The following is a 23195-nucleotide window of genomic DNA, read 5'->3' as shown; positions in this document are numbered from 1 at the left end:
GTTAAGTACGCAAGTCTTTCCTACAGATTCTACATATATTAGCCGTCTCAGTATTTAGATCGTCGCCAATGCATGTGCCGAAACATAATAAATATATAGCTTTCAATCTTCAGAAAAGCGGAAGATTGGAATCACGACTGAAATCCTTTTGATCACTTGTGCTTTGGACGTGGGTTGTCCTCGAGTACTGCGGTTTCCTATCAGTTCAATATTAGCTCTTAATCAGGAACAAACAATGAACCACAGTAATTGAATTAGCCATGCTACTGTTATTTTTAACTCTGCATATAGGGTATCAAATTATCGCAATTGTCTCATTCACAGCGACAAATTATATTTGAGACATGTTATTGATTAAATTCAAACCAAAACTTGTTTGCAAAAGAAGCTTAATAGCTTCACAAAGAAGCTTTAGTTTTACTTCCTTGATGTGATTCATCATTTCTTTCGAATTGGCACAGGCCTTAATTTTTCACTAACGATGAGCATGCAGAACGGTTCCATACGTGTGCACTCCTGTTTCCTTATTTTACCACGACGAATAAAATATAATCGCAGTATAGAACCATGCAGACGCACTTCATCGTATCATTTTGAATAAAGCTTGATAGTTACAACACAACTGAGAAACCTTGAAATCATACAAGCAATAACTCGAATTCTTGCCTAAATCTATATATCATCAAAAAACTTAATCAGCCTTGTCAACCAAGGTTCTGTTTCAGATCATAAATTATACAGGATTAAGACACGAAACAAGAATAACCGAAGAAGATATATTTCATTGAGCCTATATAAATCATGCAGAACTGATTTTTTATCTTTAGATTATGCCGTTGTTATACAATTCACGACTAAATCCATTTTATATTGTTAACATAGATTGGAGTCCGATAGTCTACTGTACTTTATACTTTATATAAACCAAAGGAAACATATAAGAAATGCATTGTAACATTGTGCAAAAATTAACTCAGTGGTGTCATATTCAGGTATTTTCTACTAAAACTTATATATCTAGAAATCGTCAACATCGATTTACCAACAAAATCAATATATAAAGAATACATCATGCGAAAACTTAGTGTTGTCATATTGAAGGATTTTCTATTAAAACGTATATCTATAGAAATAGTCAACATCATCTTGATTCTAATATACTTTACTCATTAGCAAATGTCACATTGCTGGACACTTGGCTTCTTTGCACACAACGATTCCGCGTTTTTCATCACAGCATTTTCCTGTTGACGTATAATAGTACTCGATGCCACAACACTCGTGCCCAGGCATAGCACGGTGCGTCTCGCCGCAGCAGCAAACTTCGGTTTCAGAATCGATTATCTTCCTCCCACACAATTCCCCTTTATCGTGATAAGAAAAAAAATGAAAACTTTCATGTTTTCTGGGCAATGGCAGAGTTTTTACAGCGACCATTTCTCTCAGTGTAAAAGTCGGACGCAATTTTGTAAAATAATTGCCTTTTAGAAGACCTGTGGCGAGAAAGTTGAGCATATTCTAAAGGCATTACTTCCCATACTCCTCTAAAATGAATATCTATGCCATTCGGTTTTCTAAATATGGATTGCCGCTCCCTAATCCCACACACGCTCCAATCTCAGAAGCAAATGAATTCAATTCTAAAAGACCATTTTGAGAGATATGGGCACCAGACATGTCCTATGTAGGGCCCATATACTTCGCAAATTTTGTATAGCTTTTGAAAACTTAAAAATTCCTAAAACTGAAATAGCGTTGGCGGATCACGTTCGGTGTGTGTCGGCCTTTATAAAGTATGATGTTATTCATGATGAATGCGGAGTGTATTGGCTCTTTCAATTTGGGGTTCCAGAGGTGCATTAATTCCGGTTCCGTTTTCAACAGTTATGGTTACTGCATCCAGTATATTATCAGATCAGTTAACTTACCGCTAATAACGTTGAAATCCACACTGCAACTCTGGGTCCTTGAATTGCCATTTAACTCGTATGTGAACTCGTATACGATATTGTGTGGCCCGGCCTGAAATCTCTGTCCTGGTCTCGCTCCCTCCGGAGTAATTTTGGTATTTTGAATCACTGCACTTGATCCTTGCGGGCATTTGAGGGATGGCGGTAACCAAGTCACAACTGCATCACTTCCTTGCTTGATGTATTGAGGTTCTACAAGGTAATTCTCGCACCGGCATGGCAATTTCGCTGCGAGAGATTTAAAATGTTCCGCTATTTCATTTGAATTTAGTTAACCAAACTGAACGGTGAAGTTTTTAAGGTATGTTAAAAGAGATACGGAACGTTGGAAATTTGAGGACGCAAAGTGGCAGATTTGAAGAGCACTTCTGTATCGATGTTCACTAAAATTGCTGTTGAAATGCGATCAATATTTCGCCGTTCTTAGACTGACATGAGCGTGATCATCGAGTGTTTTCGAAATCCTTTTCGCATCGTTAATCGTTTTGAGACCCTGTTAACACGATCCAAAGGATGAAATAATAGACTAGTATTAAACTCCAATTTCTGACTGAAATTGTGAAAATAAAAGTAGAAACGCCGACCGTGTTTACACAAAGTATTGAAGCTCATTATTAGCAACATTTCTAGTTACTTGAATTACTTACCGGGCGCTATGCACGACGAATCCTTGACAATTTTATCAACAATTCCGTCCAAGTGGTCTAACTCTGATTCAGAGACATCATCTGGTGACGAAGCCCAATCTTCAACGTAGGGCTTAAATTTTCTAACTTGCGCTGGTTTTCCTCCTGTGATGCCAACAATTTTAACATTCTTGTTTTTCAGTATCGATGCATACTTATCCGCGATCCTTTTTTGATCCATCTTCTTTTGCCTCTCGCTTTTGGAAGTTGGAAACTCAGGATTCGGTGCGCCGTCGGTAAACAACAAGATAACGTCAGGTACATCAGGGCGGACATTCTTAGGGCTGGGTTGTTGAAACATCTGACAATGACAAAGGAATTTTTCTATATATGCGAGCATTTCATCACATGTAGTAGAGACTTATAAACATGCGAGTTGAAATATCTTTAACCATTTTGATAATTGAGGGTAAATTAATTATGATTTTTCTCAGTGGCAAGAGCATTGCACCGGCATCGCAAAAGCATAGGTTCAACTGTTCCTGGCTTGAATTTGAGCTGTGCATAATTCCACTCGAAATTAAGACCCTTTTCAACCCCTAGTATTTTGATGATCATACAATGTTGGTATAAAATCAATGCTGAATAGGCAATCTAAGACAAAAACAAACATTTACAAACCAATATTCATACGTCAAGAATTGTATAACAACTTTCAGTTTTTGGCTTCTACTAAAAAGCATGGAGCATTTTTGCAGCACTTATGTAGAAAGTCTGATGGGTCTGGCCCGCTGTGCAAGTATTTTAGTGTTCATCAGATGTGAACGATACGTGTAAAAATTGCAATTGATTTATAAAGATATTTGCAAAGTGTGAGCAAATCCTAAGGTTATGTATATATATATAGGTAGGACATTATTAAAAAATGTGGATAAACTGCGTGTTCATTTCTCTGGTTTTTAATTTCTTTAATGTTCCTTTCTGGACTATTTTATATTTTTCTTTGTCAAAATTTCAGAGAAAACGATAAATGATACGAGATACACTTCTAAAGATATTTTAAACAAGCTGTTCGAGCCAGCCTCAAAGCGAGATTCACTTGCCTCAAACCACGCAACATACCCAAATCTTATTCGGACGATTTACAGCTAATTTACCTTGTTTGCAAGTTCAAACGCTTTACCAGTGAATGTTTGATCGCCCATTAGCTCTTTTTCATAATCCAGGTTATCCAGCCACTCTGTCAACTTTGCTGGATCCGTAATCTCTCCCACATCAAGCAGTTTTTTCGTGTGTGCTTCGTCTGCGAACGTGATGAAACCTAACCGGGTGCCATCTCTTCCAACACGGAATTCTTTGTTCGTGATAAGTTTCTTCAGAAAATTTTTCACTTTCGGGTAATATGTAGAGCCGATTGATGCGGAATTGTCCCACAACACAATGATATCACTCTTGCATTCTGAAATGAGGACACACAGTATTTTTACGTTGTAGGTCTTGAAGAGAAATACTAGCAAAATAGGTATTTAAGACTCGTGATATTTCATTCTGTTGCCTTACCATAATTAAGCTATATTAATTGAAGCAAAAGCCTCATGATATTAATTTTGTCAACTGAGACTGAGCTTATTCACTCGTTGTTTAAATATTTGTTCGAGAGCAAATCTGCAAATACCACTTACTCATATTTTTATGAAGAAACCGTGTTAAAAATTTGGAAAGAATATAAGCTAAACACATTTCAATATTTCAACCAAGTATCCGAACAGAAAAAGTATTGAATCGTGGGTAATTCGGCCTATAAACGCTTAACATAAAAATGGATTCTTTGTTGGTCAATAAATATTCAGCTGCCTCGACTGCCCGTGTTCGCATTAATAGCTATCGCGCTGTGTATATTCTCTATAAGAATTTCCGGCTACTCATTTACCAGTACCTTCGTGATTTCTGCCTGGTTGAGGTTCAATGACCGGTTCCTGACGGCGCCAAAGACGATTGCCTGGTAAAGAAACACTATATTTTTGCAATCCATATTTTATCTTCTATTACTTACTAAATAGCTATACTACACCCAATTAAGTTTAGGTTGAATTGGGGTAAGAATATATTTAATACATGTTGATTCTGGTCCTATTTTAATAATATCGCTGCTATTTCGCCGTTTAACAAGATGTGGTCGGACGCGTTGACACGTCGTAGTTTGCACAGGATTGAAGATTTAATATATCTATATAAGCGCGAATTCCAAAGGCAAAGTGTAAGACAAAGCGAATGTATCATGCGGTTTATTTACATTTTTGAACAATTGAACTTCTATACTTTTAAAGTATGATGTGCTTCTGAATTTCGCGATGGAACATTTAAGGTTCGCAAGGCATCTAAATGCGAATATGAACTGTATTGTTTATGTTCAGAAGCTCTATATAGAAGAACTGGCACGTGCGCCGGAGTTAACGCCAGAACAGTCGTCTTGTTTTAATGTATAGATAAAGTCTGCAGCATATAGAAAAGCTACTGATTTGGTTGACTTCTTATCAGGTACAGTCCATCCACACACATGTAGTGAGCTCAGCAGGCAGGCAGTTAAGAGCTCCGCCGAATAGTTCCGGTTCGCTCTGGGCTTGTAAGAAACCCCTTTCGAATAGGTTTTTGGAAGAAACAATAAAAAATCAAAGATCGGTTGGACATACCGTCAATATCATTGTGAAGATTGTAAGCCAAACTTTTGTGGACGAACAGTGTTATTACTACTAGCCACTGCAAAATCATTCTTCAAATTTCACTTCAGAATTCGACGTACTTCTGGTTAAGTTTCTTTCCTTCAGATGAGCAAAATCACCTTCCAAGCTCTTCTCTCGAAGAATGCCAACCCGTTGAGACCATCGTGCTTTTATACTGTTCCCCAGATTTAAAAATGCACGTTGGTAGTTCAAATTTTGACCGTTATTTTCCGTTGGCATCCTGCGATTGTTTCCTGCCTTTGGACGAGCATAATCCATACGACGCGACATAGTTTACGCGGATTAGCCATGAAATGTCAACGGCTAGCACGTAGCATGTTTGAATACGACACGGTTCGACATCTCGAAAACTTTGTTTAACCACGGTAAACATGGGTTTTTAATTAAGATTATTTCAAGTTGTAAACATAGCGAGATTGTCTTCCCATGATTGTGATAATTGTATGCGTATCTTAATCAAACATGACAGTATAATTGTATAGGCAAAAAATGGTTAGGGGTCGCGATTCTGCTCACAAAAACAAATTATATGATTTTAAAATCCTGACAACAGTTCTATATATTTTCCAGCTCATAATATGTCGTAGATCACCCCGAAGACGGGACAACTTAATTGGATTGAAAATAGATCTTGGCCACACGGAATTTGAGAAAGTAAACAAAAGCCAAATAAGCAAGAGATCTTTTGTGAGAACAATAAATGATTCACGGAAGACATATAGTTTGTTCGCGTGTTATCTTGGTGGAAACTATTTGAAATTACAAGATGAATTATACAATATATTATATCAATTATATCATTATACAATATTTATGTTAATTATATAATTATACAATATATTATGTTAATTACATAATTATACAATATATTTATTCTCCCAGGGACTCTGGAGCAATGGATAGGCATCTCTGGGTTGATTCTAATCTATAATATTGCTAATCAATGAGAACATTTTCCATCCTATCCTCATTTCAATTCATTCAACGATTCTATTTATTTCCATACTTCTGCATGTACATCATCTGTATCAACAATAACGAGTTAAACGGCAATCGGGCATAGGGCCTATATCTCATGTCCCTGTTAGTTAAAAGAGTGCCTTGTCGTCTTGGGCAGTGTATGAGATGCAAATGCCTCACCAAGGGCCTTGTTTTTGAAGTATTCCCTACTATTTGAGAGAAACATGAACCGTTATATTTTTTCGTTGACTGCATTTGTAATTCAAATACTATTGGACTGACGAGATAATCTAGTGGGATTAAATAAGCATGTCAACTGAAACAGTCGTTTTGAATTTTTAATCTTAATCTACGTAGGAAGGTAGCGTATAGGTAGCCTAATCGCCCGTTAACACTTTGCAATAATTTATGCGATTTTCGATGCGAGGCCGTCCTTTGATAGATGTGAATGAGTGGCAAGTCAAATGCCGTTAGTAGCAGCAGCAAATGATGACAAGGCTCGCTCAAGGCCTGTCAATCACAGCTCGTGAAAGCCTAACGGTTATGAATTGAAGGCGTTGTAAGCGAATGTTCCGTGCTTTCAGGCTCTGCCTTGTCGTCTTGGGACAGTGTATAACACACTCTATGAGATGCAAATGCCTCACCAAGGGCCCTGTTTTTGAAGTATTCTCTACGTTTGAGAGAAACATGAACCGTTATATTTTTTCGATAATTGCATTTGTAATTCCATATGGTGATTCAAATAATATTGGACTGAGGAGATAATCTAGTGGGATTAAATAAGCATGTCAACTGAAACAGTCGTTTTAATTTTATAATCTTAATTTACGTGGGAAGGTGGCGTAGGTAGCCTAATCGCCCGTGTATACTTGCAATAATTTATGCGATTTTCGATGCGAGGCCCTCCTTTGATAGATGTGAATGAGCAGCAGCAGCAAATGATGACAAGGCTCGCTCAAGGCCTGTCAATCACAGCTCGTGAAAGCCTAACGGTTATGAATTAAAGGCGTTGTAAGCGAATGTTCCGTGCTTTCAGGCTTTGCGTGGGTTGGCTAAAAATGACAAAGGCGAATTTACTTATCTCTCAGAAATTGACACACATTGTCGGAAGTAAATGTTAGCAGCAAATATTCATCTTGTTTAGTGGCTAATTTGTAATATTGTTGAGCTACTGTGGATTTTACCTCGTTCAGCTGAAAACGCCTTCGAGCTGAGCGTCGTCTTTCTCGGTGTGTTAATGACTAACTGACAATTAACAACCCCGGCTGATTTCAGGTCACGTCCGCGTCGTAGATTTCGGGCATCTTAAGGTTCCCATTAGTGCATTTAAGATGCACCAAATCTACGACGCGGACGTGGCATGAACAGTAGCGTAGCCAGCCTGACGATTTTGTCCCGCTATGTAAATTTCGAGTTATTATAATTATCCATGCCTTTATAAATCCATTGTTTTCTCAGTCAGTGAACACTAAAATATTAGCATTGCGGGACAAATCGACAGGCTAGCTACGCTACTGGACATGAAAACAGCCACTAGTGTTAGGAACCGAGTAGTAAGGATTCATAACAACAGTTGTTATCCGATACGTCACCGACCGAATTAAGCATATAATATTTCATAGCGCTCATAAACGCGATCAGTTGTTACATGACGAGTGTGGTAAGCTTTGCTTGCCATACGAAACAAATTTGTTGTAATAAAGTTTTAATGGAATAAACCAGTTTGCCATTGTTATTGTTATTGTTATTGTTATTATCTCGCTCTACCATACGGTATTGAGCACTCTACCTAGATGATTTCGAACTCGATACTTGTTATCTTCATACTGATTTATGATACTTAATTATATAATATATATATAATCGCAGTAAAGACAGATAACTAAAGTTGCATAATTACCACAGCGCTGTTTCGAAGGAGCAACGGAAAGACAGTAAATAACGGGTGTTTAGTGGTGTCAAAGTGCCGACAACATTAATGTACTTATAAGGATTTGAGAGCAGTTTTTGATCGTCAATAGCGAGTTTTCAACATTTCAAAATAGTGGACTGTGGACGCTGATTCATGTTTACACGATCAACGGATTGCTATCGGAAGAGATCAAATTTTGAAGTTAATGAGAAAGACAGTTCTGTTTCTTAATTTCTGAGGCCAAATAAATATATCAAATCTATCGTTGCTTTACAACGGAAAGCGAAGATGTTGTGACCGCATTTAAACGCCGCTTAAGAGAAGTAGAGTTATTGAGTAGAGGCCACGTCACGATATCTTCGTTTGCCTTTAAAAGGCGATGGTTAGTAGCAAATGTTTATTATTTTGATAGATTTGGTATATTAATTTCAAACACTGAAAGTAAAATGTTTTACTGCCTTTTAATTTGACAACAACATTTTACTCACTCTGGAAGCAATCCGGTATAGTGTGAACGGGGCCTTAATACCTGTTGCCTATATGTTGAAGTTCAATTTCAGCTGTGAAATTTGTTGCAAATGTTGAAACATTTTAATGAAACTAGGAAATCTGTGACCTGTGAAATCATGCAGACTTGACCTCATTGAATATACAAAAACAATCGCACCGTAACCATTAGCTTCACCTGGGCCATATATAAGTAAGTAATGTTCAGATAATAAGCTCCTTTGCTGAAGGGTTTCATACTGTGCATGATATTTTAGCGTCAACACACAAATGGTTGATATTAGGTTAAAGCTACGAATAAGCTATGTACAGTTATGTGCGTTAGTTATGTGAGTTATTTAGACACGAAAATAAATCATCATCATCAAACAAAGCTGGTAAACTCATTCAAAAAAGATCCTTCGAAAAAAGATTCAGTAAAATAAAATAGTGTCGAAATTCGCAATAAGTTCTACTGGTCTAGTGGAGAAGGTAATGCCCTGCCGGGTTGCAAATTGGGGGTTCGAGTCCAAGCATGTTCGTTTTTCATAACGTCTTTTGCGAAAAGGATAAAGTCATTTAAAAACGATAGCCATTGCGTAGAAGATCTCCTAGTCTAGTGGCGAAGAAAATCGTCTCCCAAGTGGTAAGTCGGTGGTTCGAATCCGAGTGTACCTGTTTTTCATTATATCCTTCGAAGAAAGGATAAAGAAAATTGAATAATCATAATCGTTCAGCACAAAATCCAGTGGTCTAGTGGCGAAGGCAATGGTTTCCGAAGTGGTAAATCGATGGTTCGAATCCAAGTATTGCTGTTTTTCATTATGTTCTTGGCGAAAAGGATAAAGTAAATTAAATAACCATGGCCGTTGAACACAAAACGTAGTGGTCGTGTGGGGAAGACAGTGGTCTCCAAAGTGGTAAATCGATGGTTCGAATCCTACCATCACCGTTTTTCATTATGAACTTCGTGAAAAGGATAAAGTAAATTAAATAAACTGATCCGTCGAGCACAAGATCTTATAGTGTTGTGGTCAAGACGTTAGTCTCGTGTGTCGACAGTCAACGGTTCGAATCTCGTTTTGGATGAAAATTTTCGTTATTAATCAAACATGGTAAGGTTATGGTGAATAAGTTAGTGTAGGCTTCCAACAATCACCAGTTAGCCTTGTGGTAAAGTCGTGGACTATCAAGTACAAGATCGTGGTATCAAGCACACTATGGGACGTTTCTCATGGCGGTGGAATGCAAAAGAAAAAAAAAGAAAAAATGTTGGGTATGCTGCTCGAAGGAGGTTTGTACTCGGTTAATCTTTGCCAATCAAAGTTAATCTTTAGGGAAATCAGGGGATATGTAGGGTGAATGAGGGGTATATGAGTACAAAAAGACTTAGTAATAAAAAAAAAAAAGTAGTTGGGCGGCCTCGGCTCCCGGGGCAAGGAAAAAGGTATAGGTGAGGAGGCACCATATAAAATGTTTAAGTCTTTTTGTACTCATTTAAACCTCTTTACCCCTATTTATCCCCCTATTTACTCCTATCTATCCATGCTTTTACCTATCCTCATATATCCCTGATTACCCCCTAAAGCGATTAAATGTTTGAAGAAAGCTTGCTTTGAAAGTCAGGAGAGCCGGGGGAAAGAGAACCCCCTCAGTCTACTCCTCGCCCAAGGCGAGGGCATATTCGCCCTCTCGCACTACTCCTCTCACACTCACAAATTCTCACTTTATTACCTTGTTCTTTTTCGGTTAATCCCGGGCTTGAACCATCGACTGTATACTTGGCAGATCATCGTCTTCACCATTACACCACCAGTTCTTGTGGTGTAAGCCTAGAGTTTTTTATTTTACTTAATCCTTTTTGGAAGGATCTTTGATGAAATAGAAGAAAAAAAACATTCCCATCTGGGACGGACGATCTTGCGCTGAAATGCTACACTTTTTTATATTACTGAATATGTTATGGATAGGATCTCAAATGAAATAACAATTTAAAGGAGTTCTTTTTAAGGTTCATGATTTTTTCTCGTCTAAAACGCACACAACTGTATTTTATTTGTAGCTTGTAAGTTGTAACCTAATATTAGCCACTTATGTTGTCGCTGAAATATCGCATACAGTTCTTTAAAGCACTATCTTTCCATAAGTTAGTTATATGCGGCGCAAGTGAAGCTAATGGTTACGGTGCGATTGTTTTGTATTTTTAATGAAGTGAAATCAAATATAGAAACTTATCTTAGACGGGAAAGTTAATAGTAAAAACCCGTCTGAATATGAATTGGGCTGTGGCTGCATGTGGATAAATTTATACGTATGATGGTTCGGGTAATGTGTAATCATTACTGTAATAATTTTGTTTATAGTTTTCCTTAGCCTTGTTCCGTCCTTGACCGTGCTTATATATATCAGAAACTCGTCTCATTTTTCCGTCTAAATATGAATTTAAGACGAGTTTCTCTTCCAGACGGGATTCCCGATACCTCGTAGTCGTACTCTCGAAGATTACATCTGAAATCGCAAATAAATGAAGCAAATATCCAGTTAAACAGACATTGACTATTTATTTCAAGACTTTGCTGTATAAAGAGTCGAAACACTAGCTGGTCTAGTCGATTCGTCCAATATAAAATACGCTAAGAAAAAGATCAGTTCAAAAGCACAATTTACGAAGTTAACCGGGGTAACAAACAAACAAACAGCAGCTCAACAATGTTACGGCAACGATTCATAACTATTTCATTTGAAAGTTCTTCGAAGAATGGCTTCATTTGCTTCGTTTGCTTGAAAGGCTCCAATCCGCGGTAATCTAATGAAGAGAGTACGAGGCGCATGCTTGTTGCCTCATGACTATACGCGTTATACACATACATTTTTAGCCGAATTCATATAACAGACGGGAAAGCTCGTCTTAGAGGGGAAGCTCATCGAAGACGGGAAACTCGTCTGATGTGAATCACAGACGCGTTTCTCTTCCGAATTTTCCCGTCTAAACAGACGGGTAAGTTGGACGGGAACCCGTCAGGAAGAGAAACTCGCTTAAATTCGCATTTAGACGGATAAATCAGACAAGTTTCTGATATAAGCACCGTCAAGGACGGAACAAAGCTAAGGGAAACTAAACAAAATTATTACCGTAATGATTACTCATTACCCGAACCATCATACGTATAAATTCATCCATATATAGTCCAATTCATATTCAGACGGGTTTCCTGATCGACTACGATCAACTTTCCCGTCTAAGATGAGTTTCTAATATGAATCCGCCCTAATATGAATTCGGCTATTCTTAATTCTTGTAGTTTTTTTCTTTTAAGCCTATTTTGAAATGCATTATTAATTCTCGTACTTTACTTTGATTTCACTTCATTAAAAATACAAAACAATCGCACCGTAACTATTAGCTTCACTTGAGCTGCATATAACTAACTTATGGAAAGTTAGTGCGTTATAGCACAGCGTAACTGTATGTGACATTTTAAACACAAGTGGCTAATATTGGGTTAGAAGCTACGAATAATATACAGTTGTGTGCGTTTTAGACGAGAAAAAATCATGAACATGAAACGGAACTCATTTAAATTGTTAGTTTCACTTAAGATCCTACCCAAAAGGTATTCAGTAAAATGAAAAAGTGTAGTATTTCACCGCAAGATCGTGCGGTCTACTGGTAAAGGCAGTGCTCTCCGAGTTTAAAGGCGGAGGTTCGAGTCCCAGATGGGAATGTTTTTTTCCTTCTATTTTATCAAAGATCCTTCCAAAAAGGATTAAGTAAAATAAGAAACTCTAGGCTTACACCACAAGAACTGGTGGTGTAATGGTGAAGACGATGATCTGCCAAGTATACAGTCGATGGTTCAAGCCCGGGATAAACCGAAAAAGAACAAGGTAATAAAGTGAGAATTTGTGAGTGTGAGAAGAGTAGAGTGAGAGGGCGAATATGCCCTCGCCTTGGGCGAGGAGTAGACTGAGGGGGGTTCTCTTTCCCCCGGCTTTCCTGACTTTCAAAGCAAGCTTTCTTCAAACATTTAATCGTGTTAGGGGGTAATCAGGGATATATGAGGATAGGTAAAAGCAGGGATAGATAGGAGTAAATGGGGGATAAATAGGGGTAAAGAGGTTTAAATGAGTACAAAAAGACTTAAACATTTTATATGGTGCCTCCTCACCTATACCCTTTTCCTTGCCCCGGGAGCCGAGGCCGCCCAACTACTTTTTTTTTTATTACTAAGTCTTTTTGTACTCATATACCCCTCATTCACCCTACATATCCCCTGATTTCCCTAAAGATTAACTCTGATTGGTAAAGATTAACCGAGTACAAACTTCCCCCAAGCAACATACCTATCATTTTTTTCTTTTTTTTCTTTGGCATTCCACGTACCGTACCGTTCTTGATAACACGATCTTGTACTTGATAATCCACGACTTTACCACAAGGCTAACTGGTGATTGTTGGAAGCCTACACCAATTTATTCACCATAACCTTACCATGTTTTATTAATAACGAAAATTTTCATCTAAAACGAGATTCGAACCTTCGGCGGTCGACACATAAGACTAACATCTTGACCACAACACTACGAGATCTTGTGCTGAACAGCTAAAGTTATTTAATATACTTTATCCTTTTCACGAAGTTCATAATGAAAAACGGTTATGGTCGGATTTGTACCATCGATTTACCACTTGGGAGACAACTGTCTTCCCCATAAGACCACTACATTTTGTGTTAACAGCCATGGTTATTTAATTTACTTTATCATTTTCGTAAGGATATAAGAAAAGAACATAATGATAAACAGCGATAATTGGATTCGCACCATCGACTTACCACTTCGGAAAGCATTGCTTTCGCCACTAGACCACTGAATCTTGCGCTAAACGGTTATAATTATTTAATTTACTTTATCCTTTCTTCGAAGGACATAATGAAAAACAGGTACACATGGATTCGAACCATCGAAATACCACTCTGGAGACGATTTTCTTCGCCACTAGACTAGGAGATCTTCTGCGCAATGGCTATCGTTTTTAAGTGACTTTATTCTTTTCTCAAAAGACGTTATGAAAAACGAACATGCTTGGACTCGAACCCCCAATTTGCAACCCGGGAGGGCATTACCTTCACCACTAGACCAGTAAAACTTATTGCAAATTTTTGCACTATTTTATTTTACTGAATCTTTTTCGAAGGATTGTACATAAATTTCCATGTTTCAATGAGTTTATCAGTTTTGTTTGATGATGATTTATTTTCGTGTCTAAAACGCACACAACTGTACATACCTTATTCGTAGATTTAACCTAATATCAACCATTCGTGTGTTGACGCTAAAATATCATGCACAGTATGAAACCCTTCAGCAAAAGAGCTCATCATCTAAACATAAGCTAGTTAAATATGGCCCGGGTGAAGCTAATGGTTACGGTGCGATTGTTTTTGTATATTCAATGAGGTCAAGTCTGCATTTTTTCACAGGTCACAGATTTCGTAGTCTCATTAAAATATTTCAACATTTGCAACTGATTTCACAGCTGAAATTGCACTTCAACATATAGGTAACAGATATTAAGGCCCCGTTCAATTAAAAACGCTACTTCAATCTCTTAAGCTGCGTTTACACGCGGTGTCCGCTCGTCCCAACATCTTCGCTTCCTTTGCAAGGTGACAATTATTAATAAATGCTTCTTAATTTAGTGGATTTTATATCTTTATTCTGGGCTCCAAAATTAGAAAACAGCACTGTCTTTCCCATTAACTTCAAAATTTGATCTCTTCCGATAGCAATCCGGTGATCGTGTGAACAGAGCTTAAACGAATCAGCGTATAAAAACGGTCATAGTAGGATTCGAACTATCGATTTACCACTTAGTAGAGGGTTGTCTACGCCACTAGACTCCGAGATCTTGTGCTGAACGCCAGGCATTTTTAAATTTATTATATCGTTTATAATTTACTATAACAAGACCGCGATTTCTTCTTCAGAACGACTGACGCGTTATTTATGTTACTATAACCTTCATAATGAATCAGGTCATAATGAAAAACAGATTTAATTGGATTCAAACCATAGCTTGCCGCCTTCGAGATCATTGTCTCCAACACTAAGTGCATATAGCGATGAATCTTAGTTATTTATTAATTTTTTTACAGGTGATGGTAAAAATAGTTTTACCTGGGTTCGCACCTTCAACTTATACCACTTGCGAGTCCTTTGTCTTCACCAATACACCACAAATCTTTACCGACACAACACAAGCAAGGGCTATTTATTTTAGCGTCTCTTCGCCATTAAGCATAAAATTCTAATAACTTTTATATCTTAAAAAATGTATTAAAGTTCTTAACAGTTATTAAAAGCTGCCATTTCGGCTGACAAATTTGGATTGATAGCCGGCTACGCTTGTGATGGACAGGATGAGTGAGAAACTAATGCTTTTCATATTCCACCTTGCTTTGGAACATACACATGTCGTGATTTAGAAAATCTCTTGCGCTAACAGGACGCAATTATTAAAACTGCAGCTTCATATGTACGTTAGCTCAGAATGTGGTGTCGGAATGCAGCCACGAGATGGGTATTCGCTGGAATATGAGCCTGGGTACGATATTAACACCGGGAGTTTGTTAGGAACATAAGTGAAGCCACGTTTTCCTGCGGTCGGATTTCGTGATTTCCCGCACGATTGCGTCCAAACTGCAAGAAAAATGGCAGGGGAATTAATTAATAATAAAAAAATGCAACCATCAGTCTCTTAAACACGAAGTTCCAGGTGTAAATTCCTGTTCGCTGTTATAAGGGGCGCAGGAACCACTCAGGGGCGTGAGAGGCAGACATTTAGAACAGGACACATTTTCTTTTGCCACATGGTGAGAAATGTGAGCCTGTAAGTACACACAGATTTTTAGACTCTCAGTAGAACTCATTTCAATGATATCATTGGATTTTAAGTCGTCATATTCATTATAACATAGCCATAGTTTTATATTTGAAATTAAGATAAAACGCTGAATGAAAGGTATTGCAATACTATAGCAAAAGGAACGGGGAGGCTCCCGCCCATTGAAATCGCCTGATGAGGATGATCAATATTACCTACCATGAAAAGAATGTGGTATTATACTTCGTTTCTGCAGCCAGTCCATCAGGGAAATGAATCCTTCTTGAACACGCATGGCGGTCGGATGATCGCTATTGTCTAGAGCGAAAACAATTCTCAAAGCCGATTCTTGTACAGGTTGTATTAAAAATTACAATTTGAGTACAAGGTAAAATACACGAGAAAAAATATATCGACTCTCACAATTTTTTTGCCAGGGACTAATATACCATATACCCGTATATTCGACCTTTACTGATTTCACTTCACTTCACTGAGTATATCATAGCCATATATACTAATATATTCGACCGTCACTATTTTTTATTACCAAGGTTGAGTATACCACATACTGGTATACTCAACCTACACTAATCTTTTTATTACCAACGTTGAGTTTACCATGCACTGATATACTGGTATATTGGACCTTCACTATTTTTTTTATTACCAAGGTGGAGTATACCATATGCTGGTATATTTAATCAGTGTAATCATGGTCAGATGTGTTGAACGTACCTGCAATTGAACAATGATGGTGTCGACACAATGTGAAATCATATATTTTCTTTGCAGCCGGAAACACTGCCGATGAAATCAGATCGCTTCCCCAAAAACACCAGAACTCCCTGACTTGATCACCTATCATCCCATCTGCCAGAAAAAAGATAATGTCAGTTCAATACCAGATCAAAGTCGTCTTCTTTCAAGGGATTATGTAATGTATACCATGAAGTAATACACGTGTAGAAATGATCATGTTGACAAACGTTTTTTAAATAATAGTGAATATTGTGCTGCACCCTGTTAGTAGCATTGCTAACAATAGTTATTCAACCTTCAATACTGTTGCCACTGAGTTGTGATATCGCTCTGCTTTGAAGCGATTTTGTTTGTAAGAAAACCTCAATCGTTCCTGAACATGGCAAAATCACAAATCAAATTAGCCTTGACAATCAAACTACGTCATGCATTGCGCGTTTGAAAGCTAAAAGCGAAAGGCCTATCGATAATTTTGAAGCTTTTTATTTACGATCAAAAGGCATGCACTAAACGGATTTTTAAGGTCATCATGAATTGCAAATATTTATCACCTTTAATCAAAGCATCGATGTTCAGGAATTCTTTTCCGGAACAATACTGTGATTGCAGGCGAGCCAACATATCCTCGGCGGACGCCAAGACTCGGGGATCTTGTATCCTCAACATCAACTCGTACCTACATATCCTGTAATGTTCCTCGAAGCTTCTCAGTGTACCCATCATCCTCTGACGCAACATCTTGTAGAGTGAACTGACGCTTTTGTACTGAAATTCGCTCAACAACGTCTGCATTTGCGCATCGACCATGAGATTCACGATTGTTTCGACCGCTAACGTTTTCAGTTCGCGAGAAAAATCGTGTACGAGGTAATGCCACTGAAAAGGAATAAATCGTAACAAAGATTAGTAAAAGTACAAAGTTTGACTGCGAAATATTGCTATATACGAAAAATATTACCTTGGTGGTAGCTTTGGCAGAATATGATAAACAAAATTAACACGAATGCAAAAGTATACAATTTCAAATTTTGCATGGCTATAACTGGACCATTTTACAACATTTTGCAACCGTTCCTGGCAGTTTTACTAATTTCAATCTATGTTGTAGTGGTCCATTTTTATTATATTGCCTAGACTGGCGCAAATTAGCGTAATTTACTAGACAACGACATTCTCCGTCTCATGTAGAAAAACGAATGAGCAAAAGTGAAGACAAAATACCTTTGGAACGCGTATTTTCTGCAATGGACATGAGCACATGACCGTCAAATGTTTGATATGTTCCAAAATTCCATCCACCCCTCCTGAACGATACAACGTCACCAACACCAACGGACATTCGGGGGTAGCGCAGGATAAAAGTCGAGATTCGAGTAAATCAAATCCGGGAATGTAATTCGGCAGCGTTCGACACAAGACGTATGCCTCGGAAAACTTGGCATCGTTGATCTCTTCCGAGAAAATTTCTCGTGCTAGTTCTCTCATCGGCACGGTTGCAACGCTCACGTGCTCATTGCCGTCGGTGACGTCACAGCTCCTGATGTATTCGCTGTGATAGTTCACATATCGAGCAAAGCTATTGAGATCTTCAGAGCGCAAGTATGGTTGTAGGAATGGATGTGTGTAGGTAGCGTAGCCCTCGAGAGGCACCTGAAAGATATATCGATATTCGGTATTGATCCCATTTTGGAACACTTGGGAAATACACACGAAATTAAATTAAAAATACATTCATCAATAAAATTATCAAAGGAGATGACCCTAAATTAACTTCTAAGTTAACTTTATTTTAAAAATGTAATGGTGAAAATTATTTGAATTTGTTATAATTGTTATCGAAGAAACCGTTAACTTCTAAGGCTTTTAAAACCTAACCCAAATTTTATGAAGAGGGGTTTTAAATACAGTCTTAATTATTTCTTGAATCAGCGAAGCAAAAGTAGCAATGCATTCATACCAAATTTTCGTCTGAACTGCATTTTCTTGATTGATCGTCTCGTTTTTTGATGGACGATCTCTTTGGTTCTGGTTTTGGATGGTCGTGAGTTCCCTTTGACTCGAATTGGATGTGCTCCATGTGATGGACCCAGAAATGGGTCACTGGGTAACCGTTGTTTCCTGGAATAAACACACATCACCAATGGTTACAGTGATCCAGTGTGATCCAGTTCAGCACACGGACTCGATTCGTTAAGGCCCGTTTACACTTGTAATTTTTGCAGCGATTTTATGTGCGATTTTTTTCTTTTGATAGATATGAACGAGCAAAAAATCGCAAGCAAAAATTGCAAGTGTAAACGGGCCTTAAAGCAAATTCTATTGTCATCATCATTCATCGCTAAACATGCGTCTTCTCTCTTTTTTCTCAACTTAACACTTTGAGACCATCATTTTTAGTCCTTCTAGCTTGGAAGGTTGATGAGTCAATGTTAAATAGGATATTTACACCTTTTGAACTCAAATATTATCTACTTGAAAAAACTGATGGAATGAAGACAGTTTAAATCTAAAATATCTAGTTGGAGACTTCACTGTTCTATTCAGCCTGAATCTAAATGCGAGAGATGGAATGTTAAGAACATACCGGTACATTTTCTGTGAACAATACGCCCATTCTTGCATTCAGAGTTCGGACACTGTTGGCCAAGTTGACGTTCTCTCACTACATCAAAAGACATTAATTTAGCTAGGGACATGATAAAAGATTTTGACCACAGTCACCACACTGCGACTATTACGATCGAATTCTATTATTACTAATGCGACAATTCAACAAAAGTTTGGGATTAAGAATGCCCAATACCACTTCTCCAATCTCTATTTACCTTTATCGGATATCGCTGGACGAATTCGAATTTTTGTGCCATCTTTGAAACGGCAGTTTTCGGAACACATCAAAACTCCCACGCACGTTTTCTTCAAGACGTACTTGTTATGATTGTTTGTGTACTTCATGGCCCAGCCAGAGGAGTGGGACTGAGCCTCGCGTGACGTCAGACAATATCGACGCTTCTCATTCCCGTCTATCCACTCCCTGTAGTCGTCAAAATGAGTTTGTGAGTCTTCTTGCTTTATCGGTTGTTCGTCGGAGGCGATGATTTCATCTTTGCATTCAGCACGAGGCTCAAACTTCGATTCTGAAGAAATTCGCTCATCATTGTCAGATGTCTGTGGCCTGTACAAGGAAAGAAAAATGCTTTTAATTCACCAACTAAAATGACTTAAAACGATAAGCAAAATAGCGTAGGAGATATTTGATATATTAAAAGTATTTTAGGATTTGCAGAGGATTTGGATACGCTTCTGGAAGCCATTTTTGAAGATTATAAGTGTGTTAAAAAGTAAAAGCGATCAGCATTCAGAATGCTCGACCTTTTTTTAACTGTATCTCCAGGGGCGCCGGAATATCGATAATAACGGGGGCAGATATTCATATATTCGTGTTCTGCATTATTAACTCCTTTTGAAATCGATTGTTTTTACGATCTGCGAACACGAATATATGAATATCTGCCCCCGTCATTATCGATATTCCGGCGCCCCTGTGTATCTCTTAATCCTACGAAGGTATTTTAATTTTATGGAAAATGAGAGACATAATCCTATCTGGGTATCTTTTCCAAAAGGAGAGGGGAGAAAATACTAAGAATTTGCCATAAGAGTTTTCATCAAAACCTAAGGTTTGGATACCTTAAACCATTATGTAAAGCTCATATGCTATGTCTCCTGACGATGGCCCGTAGGCCGTGCTTTTGTCTCCTTGCTTATATTGCATGGAACGTGTCTATTTGAACAGGAGCAATGAGACAAACGTTGCTTTATCAATTTAACTTGCTGACCCATTCGAAATCAGTGGCACTTATAAAAGTCATAATAATGTTCCCGATAAGATCGTCTTCATCCGGCTTTTCTCCTTAGACTGTTTTGTGAATTTTCATTAGTCATCATCAATCAGTTTCATTGAAATAACGCTGATGTATCTTCTAAAACTCTCTTAATTGAAAAATAGATGAAAAGGATATGGACACAAACAAAGGCTAATCTTTCTGTACAAACCTTTGCTTCTTCGGTCTGGAAACAAATTCAGAGGAACAAATTGGACTAAAAAGAAATATGCTTCGTATGAATAATATCAGGTTAGGGTGATGAAGATGAATTCAATAATTTTTAATGCTGAACCTTTATCGCGCGTATGATAGCTTGCGTCGTGCGTAGTTTAAGACTCTCCTAGATCATCGTTCAGGGGACGACCTACTTAGTACGATAACCGGATTTCACACAGCGACACCTGCGTTAATCTAATATGGCCTATTTGCACTAAGCATTTAATCGTAAGCGACTCTAATCATGGCGTAAGTGATCGAATAAACACGTATGCAAACGGTATTTATTGAATATCTCTAGGGAAAATAAGCAAAAATATGATATAGGTATAGTACTATACTATTTTATTCGCCAGACTGACAATCGTATGCAACCAATCGTGTTGTGAAAACATGCTTTGGATTGGTTTTTATCATGCTTTTCATGATGATCAGTGTCCAGTCATTACCTTTCTTTGGGGTTTCTGATGATGTTGGACAGAGCAAGATTGAACGTTTCCAACAGTCCTTGATCAGAATTTGCCTCGGGCAGTTCACCTAAAAGAAAGAACATTGAGAATTGTTATATGGGTGCTGTGTATTTTAAATGTGATTGGTGCAATGTTTCCCGCCTGGGAAACAAGTGAAAAATTGTCGCCCGCATATTGTCATAACAAAGTAAAGTGATTTTTTTTTAAATGAAATTGTTGTGTAACATGTATGTTTTTGTCCCTATATAACAAAGCACTTAATGTACACTACCTCGGGAAATAGTGAGTTTGTTTTCCCTCGAGTCTCCGGCAATGTTTACTTCGACTTCGTCTCGGGAAGCATTCAGACTCTTGGGAAAAGAAAACTTACTATTTCCCTCGGGAGCATACATTAAGTGTATCGTATTGAGCTCAACACGAAAATGGTGTTATTATATATTAATGAGGTGTAACTATACTTCTTACAACTACACAAAACACAAGATTTCGACTTGTTTTATAAAGTATAACAAAACGTAAAATTGATTAAAAACTGCGGAATGGATTTCAATTTCGACAATCCAAACATAGACGTCATGCATTGCCAACTATTTCCATAATTATGCCTGTCATCAGCGAATTTGCCTTACCAGTGGAATTACAGCAAATTTGCATATGAAAATTAACTTCAAAGTTGCCTGCTAGTTATGTTAATAATAAAATTGGAGCAAAAATGAGCAGATTATAGCTACTTGCTCAAAGGAATACTTCAATTTCGGACTTACTTCGAGAGGTATTTAATTTTGTGCCCGATTTCGGATAACCCGAATCGTTAGAAGAGTTTTTAGAAAGGCAAGACGAAAATTAAGGATCCTGTGCAGTTTAGTGTATTGCTGTTGAAGAACCCACGCGTGAATAATCCTGTCCTCAAAAGGAAAGGTTAATTAAATTATAATTATCACTTAATTTTTGAACTGGGCCACAGATCATCATTAAATCATCAAATTATCGTAATAGGAAACGATGATTTTACAAATTCCCCCGTTTTTAATGCTTTTTATATAAATTTACACTACAAGTTTTTTTCTCAGGTGTATCCGCTATCAAACAGCAACGTATCGCGGACTCATTGTGTGAAATAGTTTGTGACATGAACATATATTCATAAAAAACCCAGATACATGAAATTACCTTTCTCGTCAGGAGTACAATCGGATCTTTCAACGTTCATCTTCGATTCCCTATAGTCTGTATATACGTATATTCGTTGCTCTAAAATTAAAACGAAGAATTAGTTACGTCAATACAAGTTGTGTGTAGTCACAATCGCACAATAGGCAGAAGAAAACAAGAAAGCAATTAACTTTTGTTTTAGTAAAATGTACATCATCCTACTTGTGAGCTGGATTTACATTCAAAGTATGTATAATTATGTAATGACAGTTTTTTAATGGATTACATTTGTAGACGACTCTCTGCATGGTGCCGATTTAAGAGAGTAGTTGAAGTTTCGCTACGGTTAGTGCAAAAGTTAGCCGATCAAAATAGCGTCCAGTTATGAGTTATCCATTCTACCTTCATACAGTGAACGAATAGTGCAGCCATTCTACCGAAAGTTTCAAGCCCGGACAAATGTGACTGGACAAAAGCCCGGAGACTAGCTATTAAGTTGTCAGCCCCTCAGGTTAACTATTTGCTGAGCTATCTTTATAGCAAAAGTGCCTTTGCAAATTACGATAACATATGCTACACATGCTTTATAATCTGCTTCAGGTGCTCCCCGATATAGGAACATTCGATTGAACTGAAATGAAAGTCTGAAAAAACTACTGGAAAATTTGCCGTTGATATTGAGGAACCCAAACTCAAATACTCAAATCACCTCGAATTTATTCCATTCCAATTTTCACTCGCCCAAAAGCTTTTCCAAATATTCCATTCATCGACACAAGTCACGTATCATTTAGCGAACACTATGTCACACTAGCTTCATGGATGCACGAGGACTTTTAAAATATACGGCAGATCCTTAAATGATGAAGATCCTCAAATGCTCACTTTGCACTCGAAAGCATTAAGACAGCGCAAAGGAAGCCACTTGCAAGAACTGATATCACGCTAATGCATAACGCAATGGAAATCCTCTTTATATGACTTCTGCATGCATATCGCGATCAAAACAACTAAATTATAATCCCTTTCAATAGCGCGGGTATTTCGAGTTGATTAAATATGGGAAGCGTTCGATTTTGACGTTTCCAAAATTGAGCATGTCAACAACATATGACAATCGGGTGAAA

The 23195-nt window shown here is 37.7% G+C and overlaps 2 protein-coding genes across 2 annotated transcripts; both read right to left on the bottom strand.

The window, feature by feature from the left end:
* Positions 1–793: 793 nt before the first annotated feature.
* On the bottom strand, positions 794–5443 carry LOC114543767. Its single transcript, XM_028562616.1, has 6 exons — positions 5287–5443; positions 4533–4595; positions 3754–4055; positions 2618–2957; positions 1929–2198; positions 794–1364 (listed from the first exon to the last, which is right to left on the bottom strand). Exons 1-6 carry the CDS (start codon positions 5363–5365, stop codon positions 1180–1182), a joined length of 1239 nt encoding a protein of 412 aa, XP_028418417.1. The 5' UTR covers positions 5366–5443; the 3' UTR covers positions 794–1179.
* Positions 5444–14938: 9495 nt separating this feature from the next.
* LOC114543766 lies at positions 14939–22126 on the bottom strand. The gene is made up of 10 exons (XM_028562615.1): positions 22087–22126; positions 20896–20983; positions 19169–19518; positions 18928–19005; positions 18301–18461; positions 17565–17993; positions 16895–17219; positions 16320–16454; positions 15801–15899; positions 14939–15397 (listed from the first exon to the last, which is right to left on the bottom strand). The coding sequence occupies exons 1-10, from the start codon at positions 22124–22126 to the stop codon at positions 15228–15230; spliced, it is 1875 nt and encodes a 624-aa protein (XP_028418416.1). The 3' UTR covers positions 14939–15227.
* Between the last annotated feature and the right edge of the window lie 1069 nt (positions 22127–23195).

The sequence above is a fragment of the Dendronephthya gigantea genome, unplaced genomic scaffold (genome assembly GCF_004324835.1).
Source record: "Dendronephthya gigantea isolate DGI-Jeju-01 unplaced genomic scaffold, DenGig_1.0 000547F, whole genome shotgun sequence".
NCBI classification, from domain to species: Eukaryota; Metazoa; Cnidaria; class Anthozoa; order Malacalcyonacea; family Nephtheidae; genus Dendronephthya; species Dendronephthya gigantea.
This window is presented reverse-complemented; position numbering and strand designations above follow the sequence as displayed.

Excerpts from the sequence above, each read along its gene's own strand:
- LOC114543767 (XM_028562616.1), bottom strand. The coding sequence starts at position 5,365 with ATGATTTTGCAGTGGCTAGTAGTAATAACACTGTTCGTCCACAAAAGT. Across the intron at positions 4,056-4,532 it reads ACCAGGCAGAAATCACGAAG|AATGCAAGAGTGATATCATT; the intron begins GTACTGGTAAAT and ends TCCTCATTTCAG. Across the intron at positions 1,365-1,928 it reads GGATTTCAACGTTATTAGCG|GGGAATTGTGTGGGAGGAAG; the intron begins GTAAGTTAACTG and ends ATCACGATAAAG.
- LOC114543766 (XM_028562615.1), bottom strand. The coding sequence starts at position 22,126 with ATGAACGTTGAAAGATCCGATTGTACTCCTGACGAGAAAG. Across the intron at positions 17,220-17,564 it reads AGAAAATACGCGTTCCAAAG|TGGCATTACCTCGTACACGA; the intron begins GTATTTTGTCTT and ends ATTCCTTTTCAG. Across the intron at positions 15,900-16,319 it reads CCATCATTGTTCAATTGCAG|ACAATAGCGATCATCCGACC; the intron begins GTACGTTCAACA and ends TTTTCGCTCTAG.